Raw genomic sequence first — 15,535 nt, forward strand, 5'->3', positions numbered from 1 at the left:
ATTAAATAAGATACCTAAAAAAAAAGAACAAGACAAAAGGCATTTATCTCTAGTGAAATCTATGCAGCTGTAAGTGACTATTTAATAACACTGAGAAAAGTTGCAGCTTGTAGTGATGTGCAATACAAATGAAGCCACAACACTGAGGTCCAAAATTAACATTTTAATTGCGCATTTGAAGAGGCAGAATCAAATTCAAAGATAAAGATTTATTAAATTTGTTTTGGATTCATACAAATAAAAATTATACTGATCTACATTTATTTTTAATTATACTTCTAAAAAAAATACTGATCTACATTAAATTAAAAAAAAAATAGCTTATTGTTTAAATTTTTAATTATACTTCTTGACAGATCTGTCTTTTGTATAATGCAGCAAAATACTACCGTTACAGTAACAATAATTATAACGATTACTTTCCTATGGTATATAATAATGGTTATGGTTACCATGTCTGTAAGGGTTAGTCCAGTAACAATACATAAAATAAATTACGTGCAATTTTTAAACAAGGAGACTGATTTTTACATTTGTAAAGAACTGTACGATAGAACAATAAAACACATTTTTAAATATATTTATATTGTTTCTGAATGCGTCGAAAGAGCTACGACTGCATGACGTGATCAGTCGACGCCTCTAGTTTAAACCTGCGTCAGTGTGTGCCGCCTTTTAGAAATCATACGGCTTCGGTAAGTGCTCTTCCCTGACCTATATATAAAAATAGTCGTACGTTTCAAGTGTTATGTCAGTTAAAATGATTTCCAGTTTGTCGTTGCTTTTTGAAGAGTGTGTTGCTTTACGATTAACCAGGTAACAGCTTATTTTCAGTCTTTGTTGTCGATCTAAGCTCCCGTTGCCACGGTGCGTGGAAGCTAATACACGACGCTAGCGCTAGCACGATTTGACACAAAGCTAACGTTACACATATCAATTTTAAATTCAACAGTCCTTATTTACAAAAGCTTTTTGCATGTTGAAATCATCAACTGTTGATTAGACACTAACAAAGGATCTAGAAAAAGTAAGTGGCATGTTTGTTTTTATGCGGCTGTAGTCAGGCGCTGGCCCACTATCTCTATTGTCAAAATACAGAATGCCCATAAAACACAGACGTCTATTGATTGTCGTGTGCCACACCTTTGCTTCGTTACTTTTCATGCTATATGCTCTTCAAAAGTGTCAACTCAGAACTGTATACCAAGTAACTTATTGCTTTATTTCAACAGACATTATACTAACATGATAACAACGTTAAGTTAATCTTTTTTTTTTAGTGGGATGTTACATTTCTTGTCAGTATCTAATTGCATCCAACAATGTGCTGTATTTCTAAAAGGGAATCAGGAATTAAAAGAAAATGGCCAGTCAGTCCATGGAGGTTGTAGCGAAGGCTCTGGAGCAGCAGATGCTGCAGTCAGCACGGATAGTGGAAGAGAAGCTGGATGGCGAACTGGAGAAGTTGGAGCGCATGGATGAAGATGAGCTGGAGCGACTCAAGGAGAGAAGGCTTGAGGCCCTTAAGAAAGCTCAAAAACAGAAGCAGGTAGCTGTTATAGATGTTTTAAAGAAATCTTGGTCTAAATTTGGAACTTGTTTTAAGTTGTTTATTCAAAATGAGTTATAAACATAACAGTACAGTGTAGTGAAACGGATCAGATTCCCTCGCTAGTGTGATTAAACTCTGTGGTCTGCTGTATGTGTCTGTCCTCAGGAGTGGATATCTAAAGGACATGGTGAATATAGAGAGATCCCAAGTGAGAGGGATTTCTTTCCTGAGGTGAAAGACAGCAAAAGTGTGGTCTGCCATTTCTACAGAGAGTCTACCTTCAGGTATTTGAGGACATTTTTTCTTATACTAACCTTGCATTTTGTATTATAAATCAATTGTGCATACAGATTAGTGTTAATTTTGTCAGCCATTTTTAATTTAGTCTTATTCCTTTGTCTCATACATCTTAGTTATTGTCATATTTAGTCAACCTTGTCCTTTTTTTGTTTAGTCAAGTTTTAGTTGACTAAATGTCTGAGCATTTGTCTAGTCACATTTTCGTCATGCTGTATAATGGTTAAACTGATAAAAAAAAGATATTGCTCAAAAAAATAATCGTAATCAGTGTTGTCATTTGAGAAATTTAATTTTCGCATTTCAGGTAATGCACTTTCACCATTAAGCACAAACCAATAGAATGTGGACTCATACAGATGGTTTATTTTCTATTGTACTGATTTATTATTATAGGCTATTTATTATAGAAATTTATATCAAAGACTTATGTACTCTTTCTGACTACTTTATGAAAACTAGTAAAACAAACAAAATATATTACAACCATGAAATTCCTAATAGTAATTCAATTAATTCACAAGTACAATAATGTTTCTTTATTAAAACAGCGGTGCATTTATTTCGCAACCATAATCACAAACAAAATAGTCGAGATCTCATGACAGAACACAGACAGGCTGAATGACACTTTCATTTAAGATGAACATCTCATGTGGAGATTTCTAAACGTCAGCTTACTTGTTTGTCGGTGTTTCCAGATCATCGTCTGCACTTTGGCAATGAAGTGCACTTTGTTGCCAGATTGCAAACATTTAGCAAAACACCAGGCAGAAAGTGTCCTTTTAACAGAGAAGCTCTGATTTGGGGTTTTGAACTGTTGATATCTGGCAACCGCACATATGAAAGCTTGAGTACAGCAGTCCTATATATATATATATATATATATATATTATATATTATATATATATATATATATATATATATATATATAATATTATTTTTTTTTTTTTTTTGAAAATAAATAAAAAAGATTTTTATTTTTTTTTAAATACATTTAGGTCTCATCTTTTATCGTCAATGATTTTGCATGTTGATAAAGTCACAGTTATCTTTTATTGAACTTATTGTCGACTCGTCATCGTCTCATTAAACTCATCAGTAAAAAGCTCATCAGTGAACATTTTTCGTCATAGTTTTCGAAATTAACACTAATACAGATATTTTCAATGTTGAATTTTTTTTCCCAAAGATGCAAAATTTTGGACAAGCATCTAGCCATTTTGGCGAAGAAACATCTGGAAACAAAGTTTATCAAGCTGAATGTTGAGAAGGCTCCATTCCTAGCCGAGAGGCTGAAGATTAAAGTCCTTCCAACACTGGCTCTGGTGAAGGATGGGAAGACTAAGGATTATATCGTGGGCTTCACTGATCTGGGCAACACAGATGAATTTCCTACTGAAATGCTAGAGTGGAGACTGGGCTGCTCAGATATCATTAACTACAGGTGAGTGGAGGAGAGATATGTATTCTATAGTAACACACTGAGGTCAGGCCACCATTCAGGGGAACCAGAGTGGAAGAGCAGGGCATGGTGCATGTTAAGGGGCGTGTTGAGAAGAATCGTGATGTCCCGATTCTGCCGATTTATGGGCATGGATTAAAAAAAAATGTGTGCATTTTAAACTAGGTTAGGTTTTAAGTTCTGAAACATTCACTGTTTTTATTCTAGAAGAACCTGCAATAAAAACATTATTGTAAAGTATGTGGGTAAATATCAAAAACATTTTGATTCTCCATTTCATGACCCCCTTAATATTTTAAAATGTAATTTATTCCTGTGATAGCAAAGCTGAATTTTCAGCAGCCATTATTCCAGTATTCAGAGTCACATGATCCTTCAGAAATCATTGTAATGTGCTGATTTGGTGCTCAAGATACATTTATTATTATCAAGGTTAGGGTAAACCATGATTTTTTTTTTTTTAGGATACTTTAATGAATAGAAATTTCACAAGAACAGCATTTTTAATTGATTTTTTTATAATGTAAATGTCTTTACTGTAACTTCTGATTAATTTAATGTGTCCTTGCTGAATAAAAGTATTAATTGCTGTTTTTTATTTAATTTTAAATTAAAACTACTTTTACATTTCTGTCTTTTCTTCTCCTAGTGGCAATCTTTTGGAGCCACCCACTGTTAGACAGAAGTCCGGGTCAAAGTTCACCAAGGTGGAGAAAAAGACCATCAGAGGCAAAGGTTATGACTCGGATTCTGATTCTGATGAGGATTAGAGGACCAAAACATCAAGCTCCGTCTTTCTCAGGGCTTCCTGCATAACAGTCCTAAGTCTTGTAACACCACTTTTTTTTTGCAGTGTATATTTAATTTCTTCTGTCTCACCTTTGTCCATTTAAAGATGACTGAATACCACCTGATAGGGTGTTAACACTTCATTTCATATCTTAAGTTTTAATGTACAGAAGTGAAACTTTTCTGTGGAGCATAAATCTGGTGAAGCTTCTCTCTCTTTAGCACTGATTATTTTCTAAGGAAGACTTGAGTTTTTGTAAGATGGAACAATAGGAAGCATTTAAACAATAGTGCAAAGACAAAATCGATATGTTGCCTCTGATGGACTGATGCTCAGATCAGTGAGCATCAAACAAGTGCCAAGGACGCAAACTTCTGTATTCCACTAAGAATTGCCACCTCTTTCTCATTGATGTGAAGGAAGTGCATTTTTCTTCTTTTGTAGCAGTACATGACTTATTAAAAATGTTTTGCTCATCAATGAAAAATGTTTTTCTGTCTCACTGAACATATTCCTTTAAATATTATATCACCTGCGTGACTGATATTTGAACAGCACAATTTTGTAAAAGAGGAAGATCTGGTATCATTCACATTTTAAATTCATGCCGTTGGCTGTCACTTTTATCCAGAGCAACTTACATTTAATTCTAAGTAGGTTTACATTTTATCAGTTCTTGCTTTCCCTGGGAATGCTCTATTGTTTGAGCCACAATAAAGAAGATTGGTATTCAAATCTTTATTAAACAACAAAACTTATATGACTCAATAGCTTTCTGCTCAAGTGGTTTCAGGAGACGGTTCACAGCCAGTTCCCCTCTGTTATTCAGATAAGTGTTAGCCATGTCCTCATCAGCAGGTAATCCATAGGGGAGCCTGAGAGGCTCAATCCTGCAGATGAAGATATTATTTAAATAAGCGAGTTTATTCTAATGGTCAGCAATCATGTTAAACGGATGTAAAGTGTTGTGAAAGTCCAACTTACCTAACGAGGTGCTTAATGATTTTGAGTAGATTGTTCACTGATGGGGTGTTCTTGTGGACACGGGATTCATGTGCCTGATGATTAAAAAAAAACAAACATGAATTTTAATATTTTTAATAAAATTTGATAACTTTTTGAATAATTGTAATTTTAAAAACGGATGATCACATCCCACCTTCATAAGCCCCAAACTCTTTACAACCTTCTTTTCCCAATAGGGTCGTCTCATCGTGCTTTTAACTCGTGTTACTATGTGCAGTTTATGTGGATGTTCTGGATCACCACCATACATGTCATGTTCTTTCGCTCGTTCCTCAAATACCTGCAGGACGAAAATGTGTGATGCCATTACTTAATCGAATAAAACGACGCAAGCACATTTGAACCGTCACAAACCTGTGCAGGAACGCGACTCTTAGTGAATTTAGTGCGACATGACGAGACTTGGGTCAGATTCTGCAATGACAGTTTTAAAAAGGTTTTGTTAAACACTTTTTGAATGGAATGGATTGTAACGAATCAATTATCAAGATTTATCCATCGAGGTTAATGATGACATGTGAAAGAGTTTCACCTTTGTGACACTGGAGGCAGATGTTAGAAGAGCTCGATACAGTCCTGCCATGATTACACACTGACTGGCGCTGACTTGAGCGCTACGTAGGAAGGTTATTAGCTAGCTAGAATTAATCATGCCCAGTAACTTACAGCACTCAAGAAGTAGACTATATATAGTGGCCACAACTGCATAAAGGAATGTAATGTTATTCGCTCAAATACCCATGTTATTGCGATATGTTAACGGATAAACGTACCATAAGAACTAACGTTAACTATTACATCGCATGCATGTCAAAATATGATGACTGGAAACGGAAACTACTCTTTGTTAACAGTCTTTTCAAATTAAAAGTTCCCCGATTCGGAAAAGGGTTCATTTCAAATAACCGGTTAAAAAGTATTGCACGCTTCTGCTACATCGATATAATTTACACTTATCTCTTGGTTGATTTTTTTTTCTTGCCTAAATTGACGAAATCGCACATTCTAAACGTTCGAAAGAGATGATTTTCAGTTCAGCTACTCAGAATGAATCATTCAGACTGTTCAACAGATTCACTGAAAAGATCCGATTCGAAAGAACGATTCATTATAAATTGGAAAGCGCTATTCTCTTCCGCTGTGGGCAGAGGCGCTGTGGCACCATACTCACTGACGAAACGCAGAAGTTCGTAGCCTTTCAACTTCATTGCGATCTTTAGTTGAATTGGTGACTTCGCATCGTTTAGAGACATGGGAAAGCGTGTAGCTGTAGTGTTGGCAGGCTGCGGTGTATTTGATGGAAGTGAAATACACGAGGCGTCTGCGGTTCTGGTTCATTTGAGCCGCCAGCAAGCTACTGTGAGTTATGGGATCCACCCATTATCAGCTCTAATGTTCTCTACTGTATAGAATACAATAGTGGAGATTAAAAACAGAACATAATATAATGGCAATGCAACGAATATTTGACTCATCTAGAGCACGACTAGTCAAGTTGATTCTATTTATATCAGATCACTTATTTAAACATGGACATCGCACAGCATATGAATGAATGGATTGTAAGAGACAAGCTTGTCTTTTCCCCTCACATTGGTAACACTGCACTGTCTTCACTCTTGGCAAAGAAGCAGTGCATCTAAACTGTTAAATATTGTACATTAGAGCATATTTGTAACTTTGGTTTAGCTGGTTTAAAATAAGTTTCAGCCTACCTTGTAAAATAGCATGCAATTCATTGTTCCTTTATATTGTACAGGACTTTGGTAACAGAACTAACCTTCCGACAGGTCAAGATATTTGCACCCAACACTGACCAGATGCATGTTGTAGATCACTTGAAAGGCTCTCCAACAGAGGAAAAGAGAAATGTGCTTGTGGAGAGTGCCAGACTCGCCCGAGGTGATATCCAAGACCTCTCTGAGCTCGACGTGAAGGATCTGGATGCCATCATCTTCCCTGGTTAGCACACTACTTCTGGAAGAATGTCCATACACCAATCAGCTCAGCATTTCGTTTGGTATTATTTTAACATTATTTTGCAGGTGGCTTTGGAGCAGCGAAAAACCTGTGTAGCTGGGCTGTTGAGGGTAAAGACTGTGCGGTCAATGAGCAGGTTGAAACAGTGCTGAAGGCCTTCCATGCTGAGAAGAAGCCCATTGGCTTGTGCTGCATCTCACCTGTGCTGGCAGCTAAGGTTTTCCCTGGCTGTGAAGTGACTGTTGGCCATGACAAGGATGATAGGTAAATTATGTGACTTGCAATAGTTTTAGGAAATATACAATTTGTGTACAGAACAAACTCTGCAAACATACAAAGACTTGTGTTTAATGCAGCTAGTATTCAGTTTTGTCTTCAATTTGCATATACACTACTTTTCTAAAGTTTGGGCTCAGAAAGATTTTTTTTTTTTTAAGAAATTTTTATTCAGCAAGGATGCATTAAGTTGATTAAAAGTGACTGTAAAGACTAATATAATGATGGTAAAGATGTTAACATAATATTTATTTTTGATTTAGTTTTCATTTTAAATGTAAAGTTTTAGTAATTTTGTTGTTAATCATTTTATTAGTTTTTTTTTTAAAAGAATGTCTAGTTTTATTAATTTTCGTTTCAGTTTTAGTTATTTTAGTAAATCAAGTTAAATTAAATGAAAATGGGAACTTTTAACTGAAATAAAAACTTTGAATTAAAATAAAATGTAAAATAACATTATTTTATTTCAAGTTAAGAAAATGCTTTTTTATGGTTTTAGTTTTAGTTAAACCTGTTTAGAGCTTTCTGTTCATCGAATAATCCTTAAACACAGGTGTTTTCAAAATGCATAATAATAATAATTAAATTATTATTATATTGAAATTATCATTATAGGCTATAGATATTTGATCAAATAAATGCATCCTTGGTGAGCATAAGAGACGTCTTTCAGAAACATTAAAAAAATCTTATCAATTTGAATGCTAGTGTATCATTGATTATCATTGGAATGATTTGTCCTATCACACATCATCAATATAATGGAATGATTCTTCAAAGTAAAACAAAAGAATAAGATCTAACTGCAAAGGAACAGAAAAGGCTGAGCTCTCAATAAACTAAACCATTCCATATTATACAAAAAAAGTTTTGATATTAATACAAAAATAAAGGGTTAGTTCAGCCAAAAATTAAACATTATGTCATTAATGACTCACCCTCATGTCGTTCCAAACCCGTGAGCACCTCCGTTCATCTTCGGAACACAGTTTAAGATATTTTAAAATTTAGTCCGAGAGCTTTCAGTTCCTCCATTGAAAATGTATGTACGGTATACTGTCCATGTCCAGAAAGGTAATAAAAACATCATCAAAGTAGTCCATGTGACATCAGAGGGTCCGTTAGAATTTAAATACGACTCGAAATACATTTTGTTCCAAAAATAACAAAAATTATGACTTTATTCCGCTTTTGTCTTCTCTTCCGGGTCTGTTGTGAACGCGACTCCTATGACTGTTGACATACGATGCTGCTGACGTGTTCTCAGGTGCGCCCAATAACAAAGAAAACACGTCAGCAGCGTCATACGTCAGCGGCGTCACTGCAGTGTTGTGAACGCGACGCTCACAACAGCCCAGAAAGAGAAGGAAGAAAAGCGGAATAAAGTCGTAATTTTTTGTTATTTTGGACCAAAATGTATTTTCGATGCTTCCATAAATTCCAACGGACCCTCTGATGTCACATGGACTACTTTGATGATGTTTTTTATTACTTTCTGGACGTGGACAGTTATACCGTACATACAATTTTCAATGGAGGGACTGAAAGCTCTCGGACTAAATCTAAAATATATTATACTGTGTTACGAAGATGAACGGAGGTTCTCACGGGTTTGGAACGACATGAGGGTGAATAATGACATAATTTTTTTTGGCTGAACTAACCCTTTAATGAAAGTTTTGATATTAATACAAAAAGACAGTATTGAGGTATACTGTCTGAATCTTTGGCTTTCAGGTATCCAGATGTTCCAGACACGGCGGAAGCTATTTCTCAGCTTGGCTGCAAGCACATCTGCAAGCATGTGAATGAGGCTCATGTCGATGAGAAAAATAAGATTGTCACCACCTGCGCTTTCATGTGCAAAGCTCCACTACATGAAATATTTGATGGAATTGGGATGATGGTGCAGGAGGTGCTGAAACTTGCCTGAATTCCTCTTTCTAATGTTTCTTTATAACAGCTCCAGCGTCTGAATAAACAAGTAGCATAATTGTCATTGTCTCATTAGGAATGTTTAGATTTTGTCACAGATGAATGATAATGAGTCCAAGTCTTATTTAAATATTTATTGATTGGAGAAGTAATTTATGCTGACATCTAAACATCTAGGAAAGTTTTTTTTTTTTTAAAGTCTGAAAGTCAGTCAGGAGCACAGATGTTAATTTGTTCAAATTTTCTAAAAATACACTATAAAGGGCATATATAAACTACAGTTTAAAATTTTTCTTTTTCAAAATTCAGAAAGGATGCATGACATTGATCAAATGTGTTTTGAGCATCAATTCAGCATATTAGAATGATTTCTGAAGGATCATATGACACTGAAGACTAAAGTTATGGCTGTTGAAAATTATTTTCAAAAACTGTCATCACAGGAAAAAGTTATATTTTAAAATAGACGCCAGTTATTTTAAATTGTAATAATATTTCACAATATTACTGTTTTTCTGTATTTTTGATCAAATAAATGCAGTGTTGGTGAGCATAAATGACTTCTTTAAAAAACATCACTTTTCAATGGTAATGTAAATGACTTTATTAGATAAACAACAAAGGTAATTTCAACATGGAATAGAAAATACAGAAACAGAACAGAAAACAGTGATGTAAAAACAAAAGAGGTAAATGATGTGAAACCTTCCATTCAGAAATGTAAAAAGGAACAAAGCTGTATTATCTCTCTTCACTTTCAGTTTGGCATGTGAAAGGAACTTACTCCACTTTCTGGGAAAAAAAAACTACATCTGATGAAAGAACACTATTACTTAATTCTGTGTATTTGAAAAAGAAGAAAAAAATCGGACATTGCAGAAATATTGTAGGTTAGCCAGAATACGTTCAAAATGCATATCAAATCTATAGGCAAGGTCCATAATAAATACTTGTCAATCACCAAATTAAAGTTGGTTTTGGTGAGTAAATACATTGTAACAATTTGGTTGGAATACAAAAACAAAATTCAAATTCAAAATAACAAAACCACACTCATTCTCATACCACAACAACATCAACACATACACAATAGAAAATACTAAAAAACTCAAAAATCTCCAACGCACACGCACTCGGTCCAAGGAAGGTATCAGGTGCTGGCTGAAGGTTTCCTGGGTCTTTTCAGTGCGTAGAGTTATTCAATTTAGGTTAAACTCAAATCTAACTCCATGATGACCTTGAATTTAGGTTGGAATGCAAATTGGTTGTATGTCTGTTTCTAATTAGTACTGTATTCTTCTGACATTTAATTATTCCAGATAAACTCTTTATTTTATATTTACTCGTTCATTTGGGTACTCCTGCCGCTAACAAGGATACAACGTAATTTACTAGAGTCAATAATTACAGAGGAAAACAGAATAAAATCAAATGTAACAATTTATTATCAGTCAGGTAAATATGTATTCTGCCAATTACATATCCAATTCAAACATATCAAATCATAACAATACAAAACATCAAATTCTCAAAGATGAATCTAAAAGTAAAATATGCATAGCCTACCTGACCTTAGAAAATACATAGTATTAAGTGAATCGCCCTGATCCTCTTGCAACATTTCCTTAAGTACCTCAGACCAAGTCATACATCCCCCGAGATGGAGACAGGAACTAACAATTAGAATTTGCATTAACTCAGATCCTAGACCCCAGTTTACAACTCCATGGGAACAGAAGGTAATTTACATTACAGTAAGCTAAATATCTCTTAACTTTTAGGATCTGTATTATCTTTTAGTCTACTTTTGTAAGAATTGAGACCATGTACCAGTTGCACTGAGACATTTCAAATGATACCAGACATGACTGTTAGTTCACTTGCATTGACATTTTCATGTAATCATTTTGAGCAGAAGGAAGGATGGGTGAAGGGATTTAAAATGAAACAAATGGACAGAAGGGAAGGAGGTCTCCTGCACCTCCACTCTGCGGGGTGTCTCGAAGATGCCTGTGTATGTTTGTATTGTCTGTTTCTCGGGAGATCAAAATATCTGAGGTTCTTTTATCCTTACAACTCTATGTGGTACATATCCACTAAAATGAGAATATGAGGAACAAAGTCATGACAGGTTTCAATATTACACATGGTTCACCAACATACTTTCTATTAGCCTAAATGATGCCACAATACACAATAATTCAGGCCAAAGCTGAGGAGCGGCGCTCATCTCTATGCATCATGTGCTTATTAAAGTGCATGTATGACCAAAGCATTGAACAGTCTTGGTTTGTGTCCAGATGGTCTACAGTGTAAATAATACCCTCCATGACATCAGCGCTCAGCACAGTCGAAGCATTAGCCCTGAACTTCCTCACCAGATCCTCATGACTAAGAGGTTTCCTCCAGTGACCATAAAAAGTGTTGCAGCGTGCAGTAAACATTTCCCCCTGTGTTGTCTCCACTGCAATTTCGCAATACATCTTTTCAAAGCTCGAATGATTGTCTTGTGGATTTTCCAACTGTACTTTCAGAAGCATCTCCTTTAGGGCGCTCCTTTTCATCTGGCTTTTGCTAAAGGACTCGACAGTGACCTCTCCATCCAGCAATGCGGTACAGCAGTTGAACTGGAAAGAGTGTCTGGCCTGGTGCTCACTAACTGGAAGAGGACAGTCTACATATCTGGATGTGGGCACTCTGAGAGTGATCTTCTTGATTTGATTGAGATCTGCATTTGGGAATTTAGCCAGAAATTTCGCCCTCACTTCTTTTGCTGCATCTGCCACCCAGTGCATCCCGAGATGGGCGGGAAAGCGCTTCTGTGCAATGTTCTGGTCTTCTAACACCCATCTGTAATGAGAAGTATGGGTGACCTCAGCCAGTGGGTGAGGGACATAATCTGGATAGAAGGCCCCGAAGCCTGATTCCAGATCCAGAATCTGTGTGTTACCCTCAAGGCTGAGGAGAGCGAGTTGGGAGGCCTCCAGACCCCCTCGGGCAGCATTGCCCATGTGGAGAGGTTTGGTTTGAGTCGCAGCATTTGCCATGGGCGCTCCAGCAGATGAGCAGGCTATCGCTAGAGCTGCTATGCTCTGGGCTGCTGGGAGACCCAAAAGTTTAGCCGTAGCTGCAGCACTGCCCATAACCCCAACAACTGCAGGTGGGTGAAATCTGAGAGGGGCACATGAATCAGAATAAATATGTAATTAGTAAAAAAATCTTTATCAGCAAAGGCGAGTACAGTCATATGGTTTTGCATTAAAATCAAATTCCATTAGAAGTTAAAACAGTTAGAAATGTACACTGCTGTTCAAATATTTTTTGAGTTGGTAAGTTTTTTTAAAAATAAATTAATACTTTTATTCAGCAAGGATGCATAAAATTGATCAAAAGTGATATTAAAGACTTACATTATTACAAAAGATTTCTATTTGAAATATTGTGAAATCATGAAATATTCTATCTGATAATCTATTCATTAAAGAACACAAAAAAGTGTCACATTTTTAACATTAATAATAAAAACAAATGTTTCTTGAGCAGTAAATCAGCATAATAAGAATGATTTCTGAAGGATCATGGGACACTGAAGACTGGAGTAATGATAGGAATAAATTAATGCAGTGCTTCTAATTGCTTTGATATTCCAAAAATACACCATGAAGTTTCATCCCCAATTACTAAAACTGATAATGCCTATTATTTACATGTGGAAGTCAAAATCACGATTAGCTAGATCTTTTATTTGGATTTTAATTGAACTCTTTCTATGAAATATTTCATTTAAATGCATAATTGTAAACTTTAGAAAACACTCTTACCTTTTGGGAATGTTGTGTGCCTCTTTAGAAAACCTCAGGAGTCTCCCCTGAACCTCTATGCCTACATTGAAAGCCAGCAACAGCTCCAGGCCAGAGGGTTTAACAGGCAAAGTTTCAGCCAGTGCCAGGACAGCTGGCAACACAGCACCAGAGGGGTGAGTGGCTGGGTGCCAGGTGTCATCAAAGTCCATAGAGTGCACCTAATATATCACAGAAACACATCCCATTATCAGTCTGAGAAAACACATATGTGCTTTAGCATGACCTACTTGATTATGAAGAAATGAGTAAATGATTGTTTTATCACAAGTATATGTATTTATCAGAGTATCTGAAAGTGATCGTTTCAAATGACCTACCGCAACTCCATTAACAAAGGCAGCATACTGAGGTGGAAGAGATAATCCTGGTCTTCCCCAGACCTTGCTGTTTTCCAATGCTTGCTGCCTCTAAATTATAAATGACCAAAAGAAATGTGCTTTAAACATAAAATACATTAAAGAAGGACCAATTAATAATATTCCTCAATGTAAACACCATCCTTACTTGGCTGCACTGAAGTACTGTGTTAAAGACCGGGGTGCTGGTTCCAAGCAATCCCACTCCCAGCGTGTCCAGTATCATTCGCTTGCTCCTCCTAATCACTTCATCGGTCAGATGAGATGTGCTCAGACAGGAGACTGCTGCCCCAAAACTCTCAGTAACTCCCTGAGAATATAATAATAATATTGCATAGTACATCAACAGCACAAATACACTTTGGATGCATTTGAATTTTAAATGTGGCAAAAGAAGAAATATATGTGTAAAAAATAACTAACATTGTTTTATCACGCAAAGAAATACTACAAGAAATAAATTAATAGAAGTCAGTACCTTTCTGATCATTGTGTGAGGTCTGAATCCTACTGTGACTTCGGTGTGGCAATGTTAGCCTTATATACTAATGTTCCTGTAACTGGCTCACCAACCACTAACTTTCCAAGGTTACTTAACCACAATAGCGTGAAGTGCATTGTTTCACAATTTGCAACTACCTAATGGCATTAAATCACAGTTTAAACTTCGCACAAGAACATGACAAATTTTCAGTCATACTGTATGTTTTAATGTTACAATATATTTCCAAAAAATAAAAATTAGCAATAAAAATTAAGCATAAAACGTAAGACCAATGCATTAATAATAATAATAGTTCTAATTATTAATATTGTTGTTGTTGTTGTTGTTATTCCAGAACTTGGCTTACACATTAACACACTGACATTGATTAGATCATTGTCCAAACAGAAAAATATTCTTTTTTTTATCAGAAAATGAAAATCACTTCATGGAATCAGGGTGCTTTTATGGAATGAAGTTGAAAACAGGACCATTATCAAATCACATGATATTATGATATGACATTATATTTCATGAACTTGTATACACATCTTGTATGTGCATCTTCAGCATTTATGTAATCTGGAATTTCTTTTGCAATTGTCAGAGACTGTGTTCTCTCAGTCACTGGTTCCTCATAGTGTCACATGAGTGTGATCCTTTTGAAGTGAAAGAAATATAGGATATAATATATATATATATATATATATATATATATATATATATATATATATATATACATATACATATATACATATATATACATATATACATATATATATATATATACACATACATATACACACATATATATATATATATATATATATATATATATATATATATATATATATATATATATATATACATATATACGTATATATATATATATATACGTATATATATATATATACGTATATATATATACGTATATATATATATACCTATATATATATATATATATATATATATATAAAAAATAGTCAGTTTTCCTATAATATATATATAATAGTCATAAATATATAAAGTCAGTTTTCCTGATGCTTTAACATCCATTCTTGTTCTATATATATATATATATATATATATATATATATATATATATATATATATATATATATATATATATAATGCATGAATCATTATGCAGCTCATCATTTTACATGCTGTATGACCTGAAATGGGTGACAAGTAAAGGTGCTAAATGTGCAGCTGGTGCTCCGGGACTAAAAAACACTGTATAGAAACATATGTTTTATATTCTTTAGAGTTATGGAATAATTAATTTACTTCTGGTTTATAATATTATATAACTGTGTTATATAGTTGTGGAGTCTTCAGTTCCTGTCTTACTAGTGGACAGAACCTGGTGCAACCTTCAATTTCACCCTTAGCCCCTTCTGGTGTACAGATGCAAGCACAGCCTTTAGCTCCTCCAGTCCAAGCCAGTTTTGTTTGACAGTTAGCTTAGCCTCTGCCTCTGCCTCACTGAACTCTGGAGCTTCCGCCTC

General features: G+C 35.0%; 4 protein-coding genes across 6 annotated transcripts; 2 read left to right on the plus strand and 2 right to left on the minus strand.

Moving 5' to 3' along the window:
• Positions 1 to 604: 604 nt before the first annotated feature.
• LOC109088230 (thioredoxin domain-containing protein 9-like) lies at positions 605 to 4,591 on the plus strand. The gene is made up of 5 exons (XM_042763544.1): positions 605 to 695; positions 1,341 to 1,549; positions 1,718 to 1,836; positions 3,042 to 3,296; positions 3,964 to 4,591. The coding sequence occupies exons 2-5, from the start codon at positions 1,364 to 1,366 to the stop codon at positions 4,082 to 4,084; spliced, it is 681 nt and encodes a 226-aa protein (XP_042619478.1). The 5' UTR covers positions 605 to 695; positions 1,341 to 1,363; the 3' UTR covers positions 4,085 to 4,591.
• Positions 4,592 to 4,827: 236 nt separating this feature from the next.
• Positions 4,828 to 5,982, minus strand: LOC109066073 (39S ribosomal protein L30, mitochondrial-like). Of its 2 annotated transcripts, XM_019083076.2 has the most exons (5): positions 5,663 to 5,978; positions 5,485 to 5,544; positions 5,264 to 5,410; positions 5,089 to 5,162; positions 4,828 to 4,994 (listed from the first exon to the last, which is right to left on the minus strand). In XM_019083076.2, exons 1-5 carry the CDS (start codon positions 5,711 to 5,713, stop codon positions 4,835 to 4,837), a joined length of 492 nt encoding a protein of 163 aa, XP_018938621.1. In that variant the 5' UTR covers positions 5,714 to 5,978; the 3' UTR covers positions 4,828 to 4,834. The 2 variants fall into 2 exon arrangements, with proteins under 2 accessions (XP_018938621.1, XP_018938622.1); XM_019083077.2 differs by lacking the exon at positions 5,485 to 5,544 and having other exon boundaries at positions 5,663 to 5,982.
• Positions 5,983 to 6,250: 268 nt separating this feature from the next.
• LOC109066024 (glutamine amidotransferase-like class 1 domain-containing protein 3A, mitochondrial) lies at positions 6,251 to 9,381 on the plus strand. Its single transcript, XM_042763545.1, has 4 exons — positions 6,251 to 6,489; positions 6,921 to 7,092; positions 7,176 to 7,374; positions 9,124 to 9,381. Exons 1-4 carry the CDS (start codon positions 6,382 to 6,384, stop codon positions 9,317 to 9,319), a joined length of 675 nt encoding a protein of 224 aa, XP_042619479.1. The 5' UTR covers positions 6,251 to 6,381; the 3' UTR covers positions 9,320 to 9,381.
• Positions 9,382 to 11,238: 1,857 nt separating this feature from the next.
• On the minus strand, positions 11,239 to 14,306 carry LOC109096956 (cis-aconitate decarboxylase-like). 2 transcript variants are annotated; one of them, XM_042763547.1, is made up of 5 exons: positions 14,019 to 14,306; positions 13,689 to 13,850; positions 13,502 to 13,591; positions 13,143 to 13,342; positions 11,239 to 12,492 (listed from the first exon to the last, which is right to left on the minus strand). In XM_042763547.1, exons 1-5 carry the CDS (start codon positions 14,028 to 14,030, stop codon positions 11,523 to 11,525), a joined length of 1,434 nt encoding a protein of 477 aa, XP_042619481.1. In that variant the 5' UTR covers positions 14,031 to 14,306; the 3' UTR covers positions 11,239 to 11,522. The 2 variants fall into 2 exon arrangements, with proteins under 2 accessions (XP_042619481.1, XP_042619480.1); XM_042763546.1 differs by having other exon boundaries at positions 13,689 to 14,306.
• Positions 14,307 to 15,535: the final 1,229 nt, after the last annotated feature.

The sequence above is a fragment of the Cyprinus carpio genome, chromosome A9, assembly GCF_018340385.1.
Source record: "Cyprinus carpio isolate SPL01 chromosome A9, ASM1834038v1, whole genome shotgun sequence".
Lineage (NCBI taxonomy): Eukaryota > Metazoa > Chordata > Actinopteri > Cypriniformes > Cyprinidae > Cyprinus > Cyprinus carpio.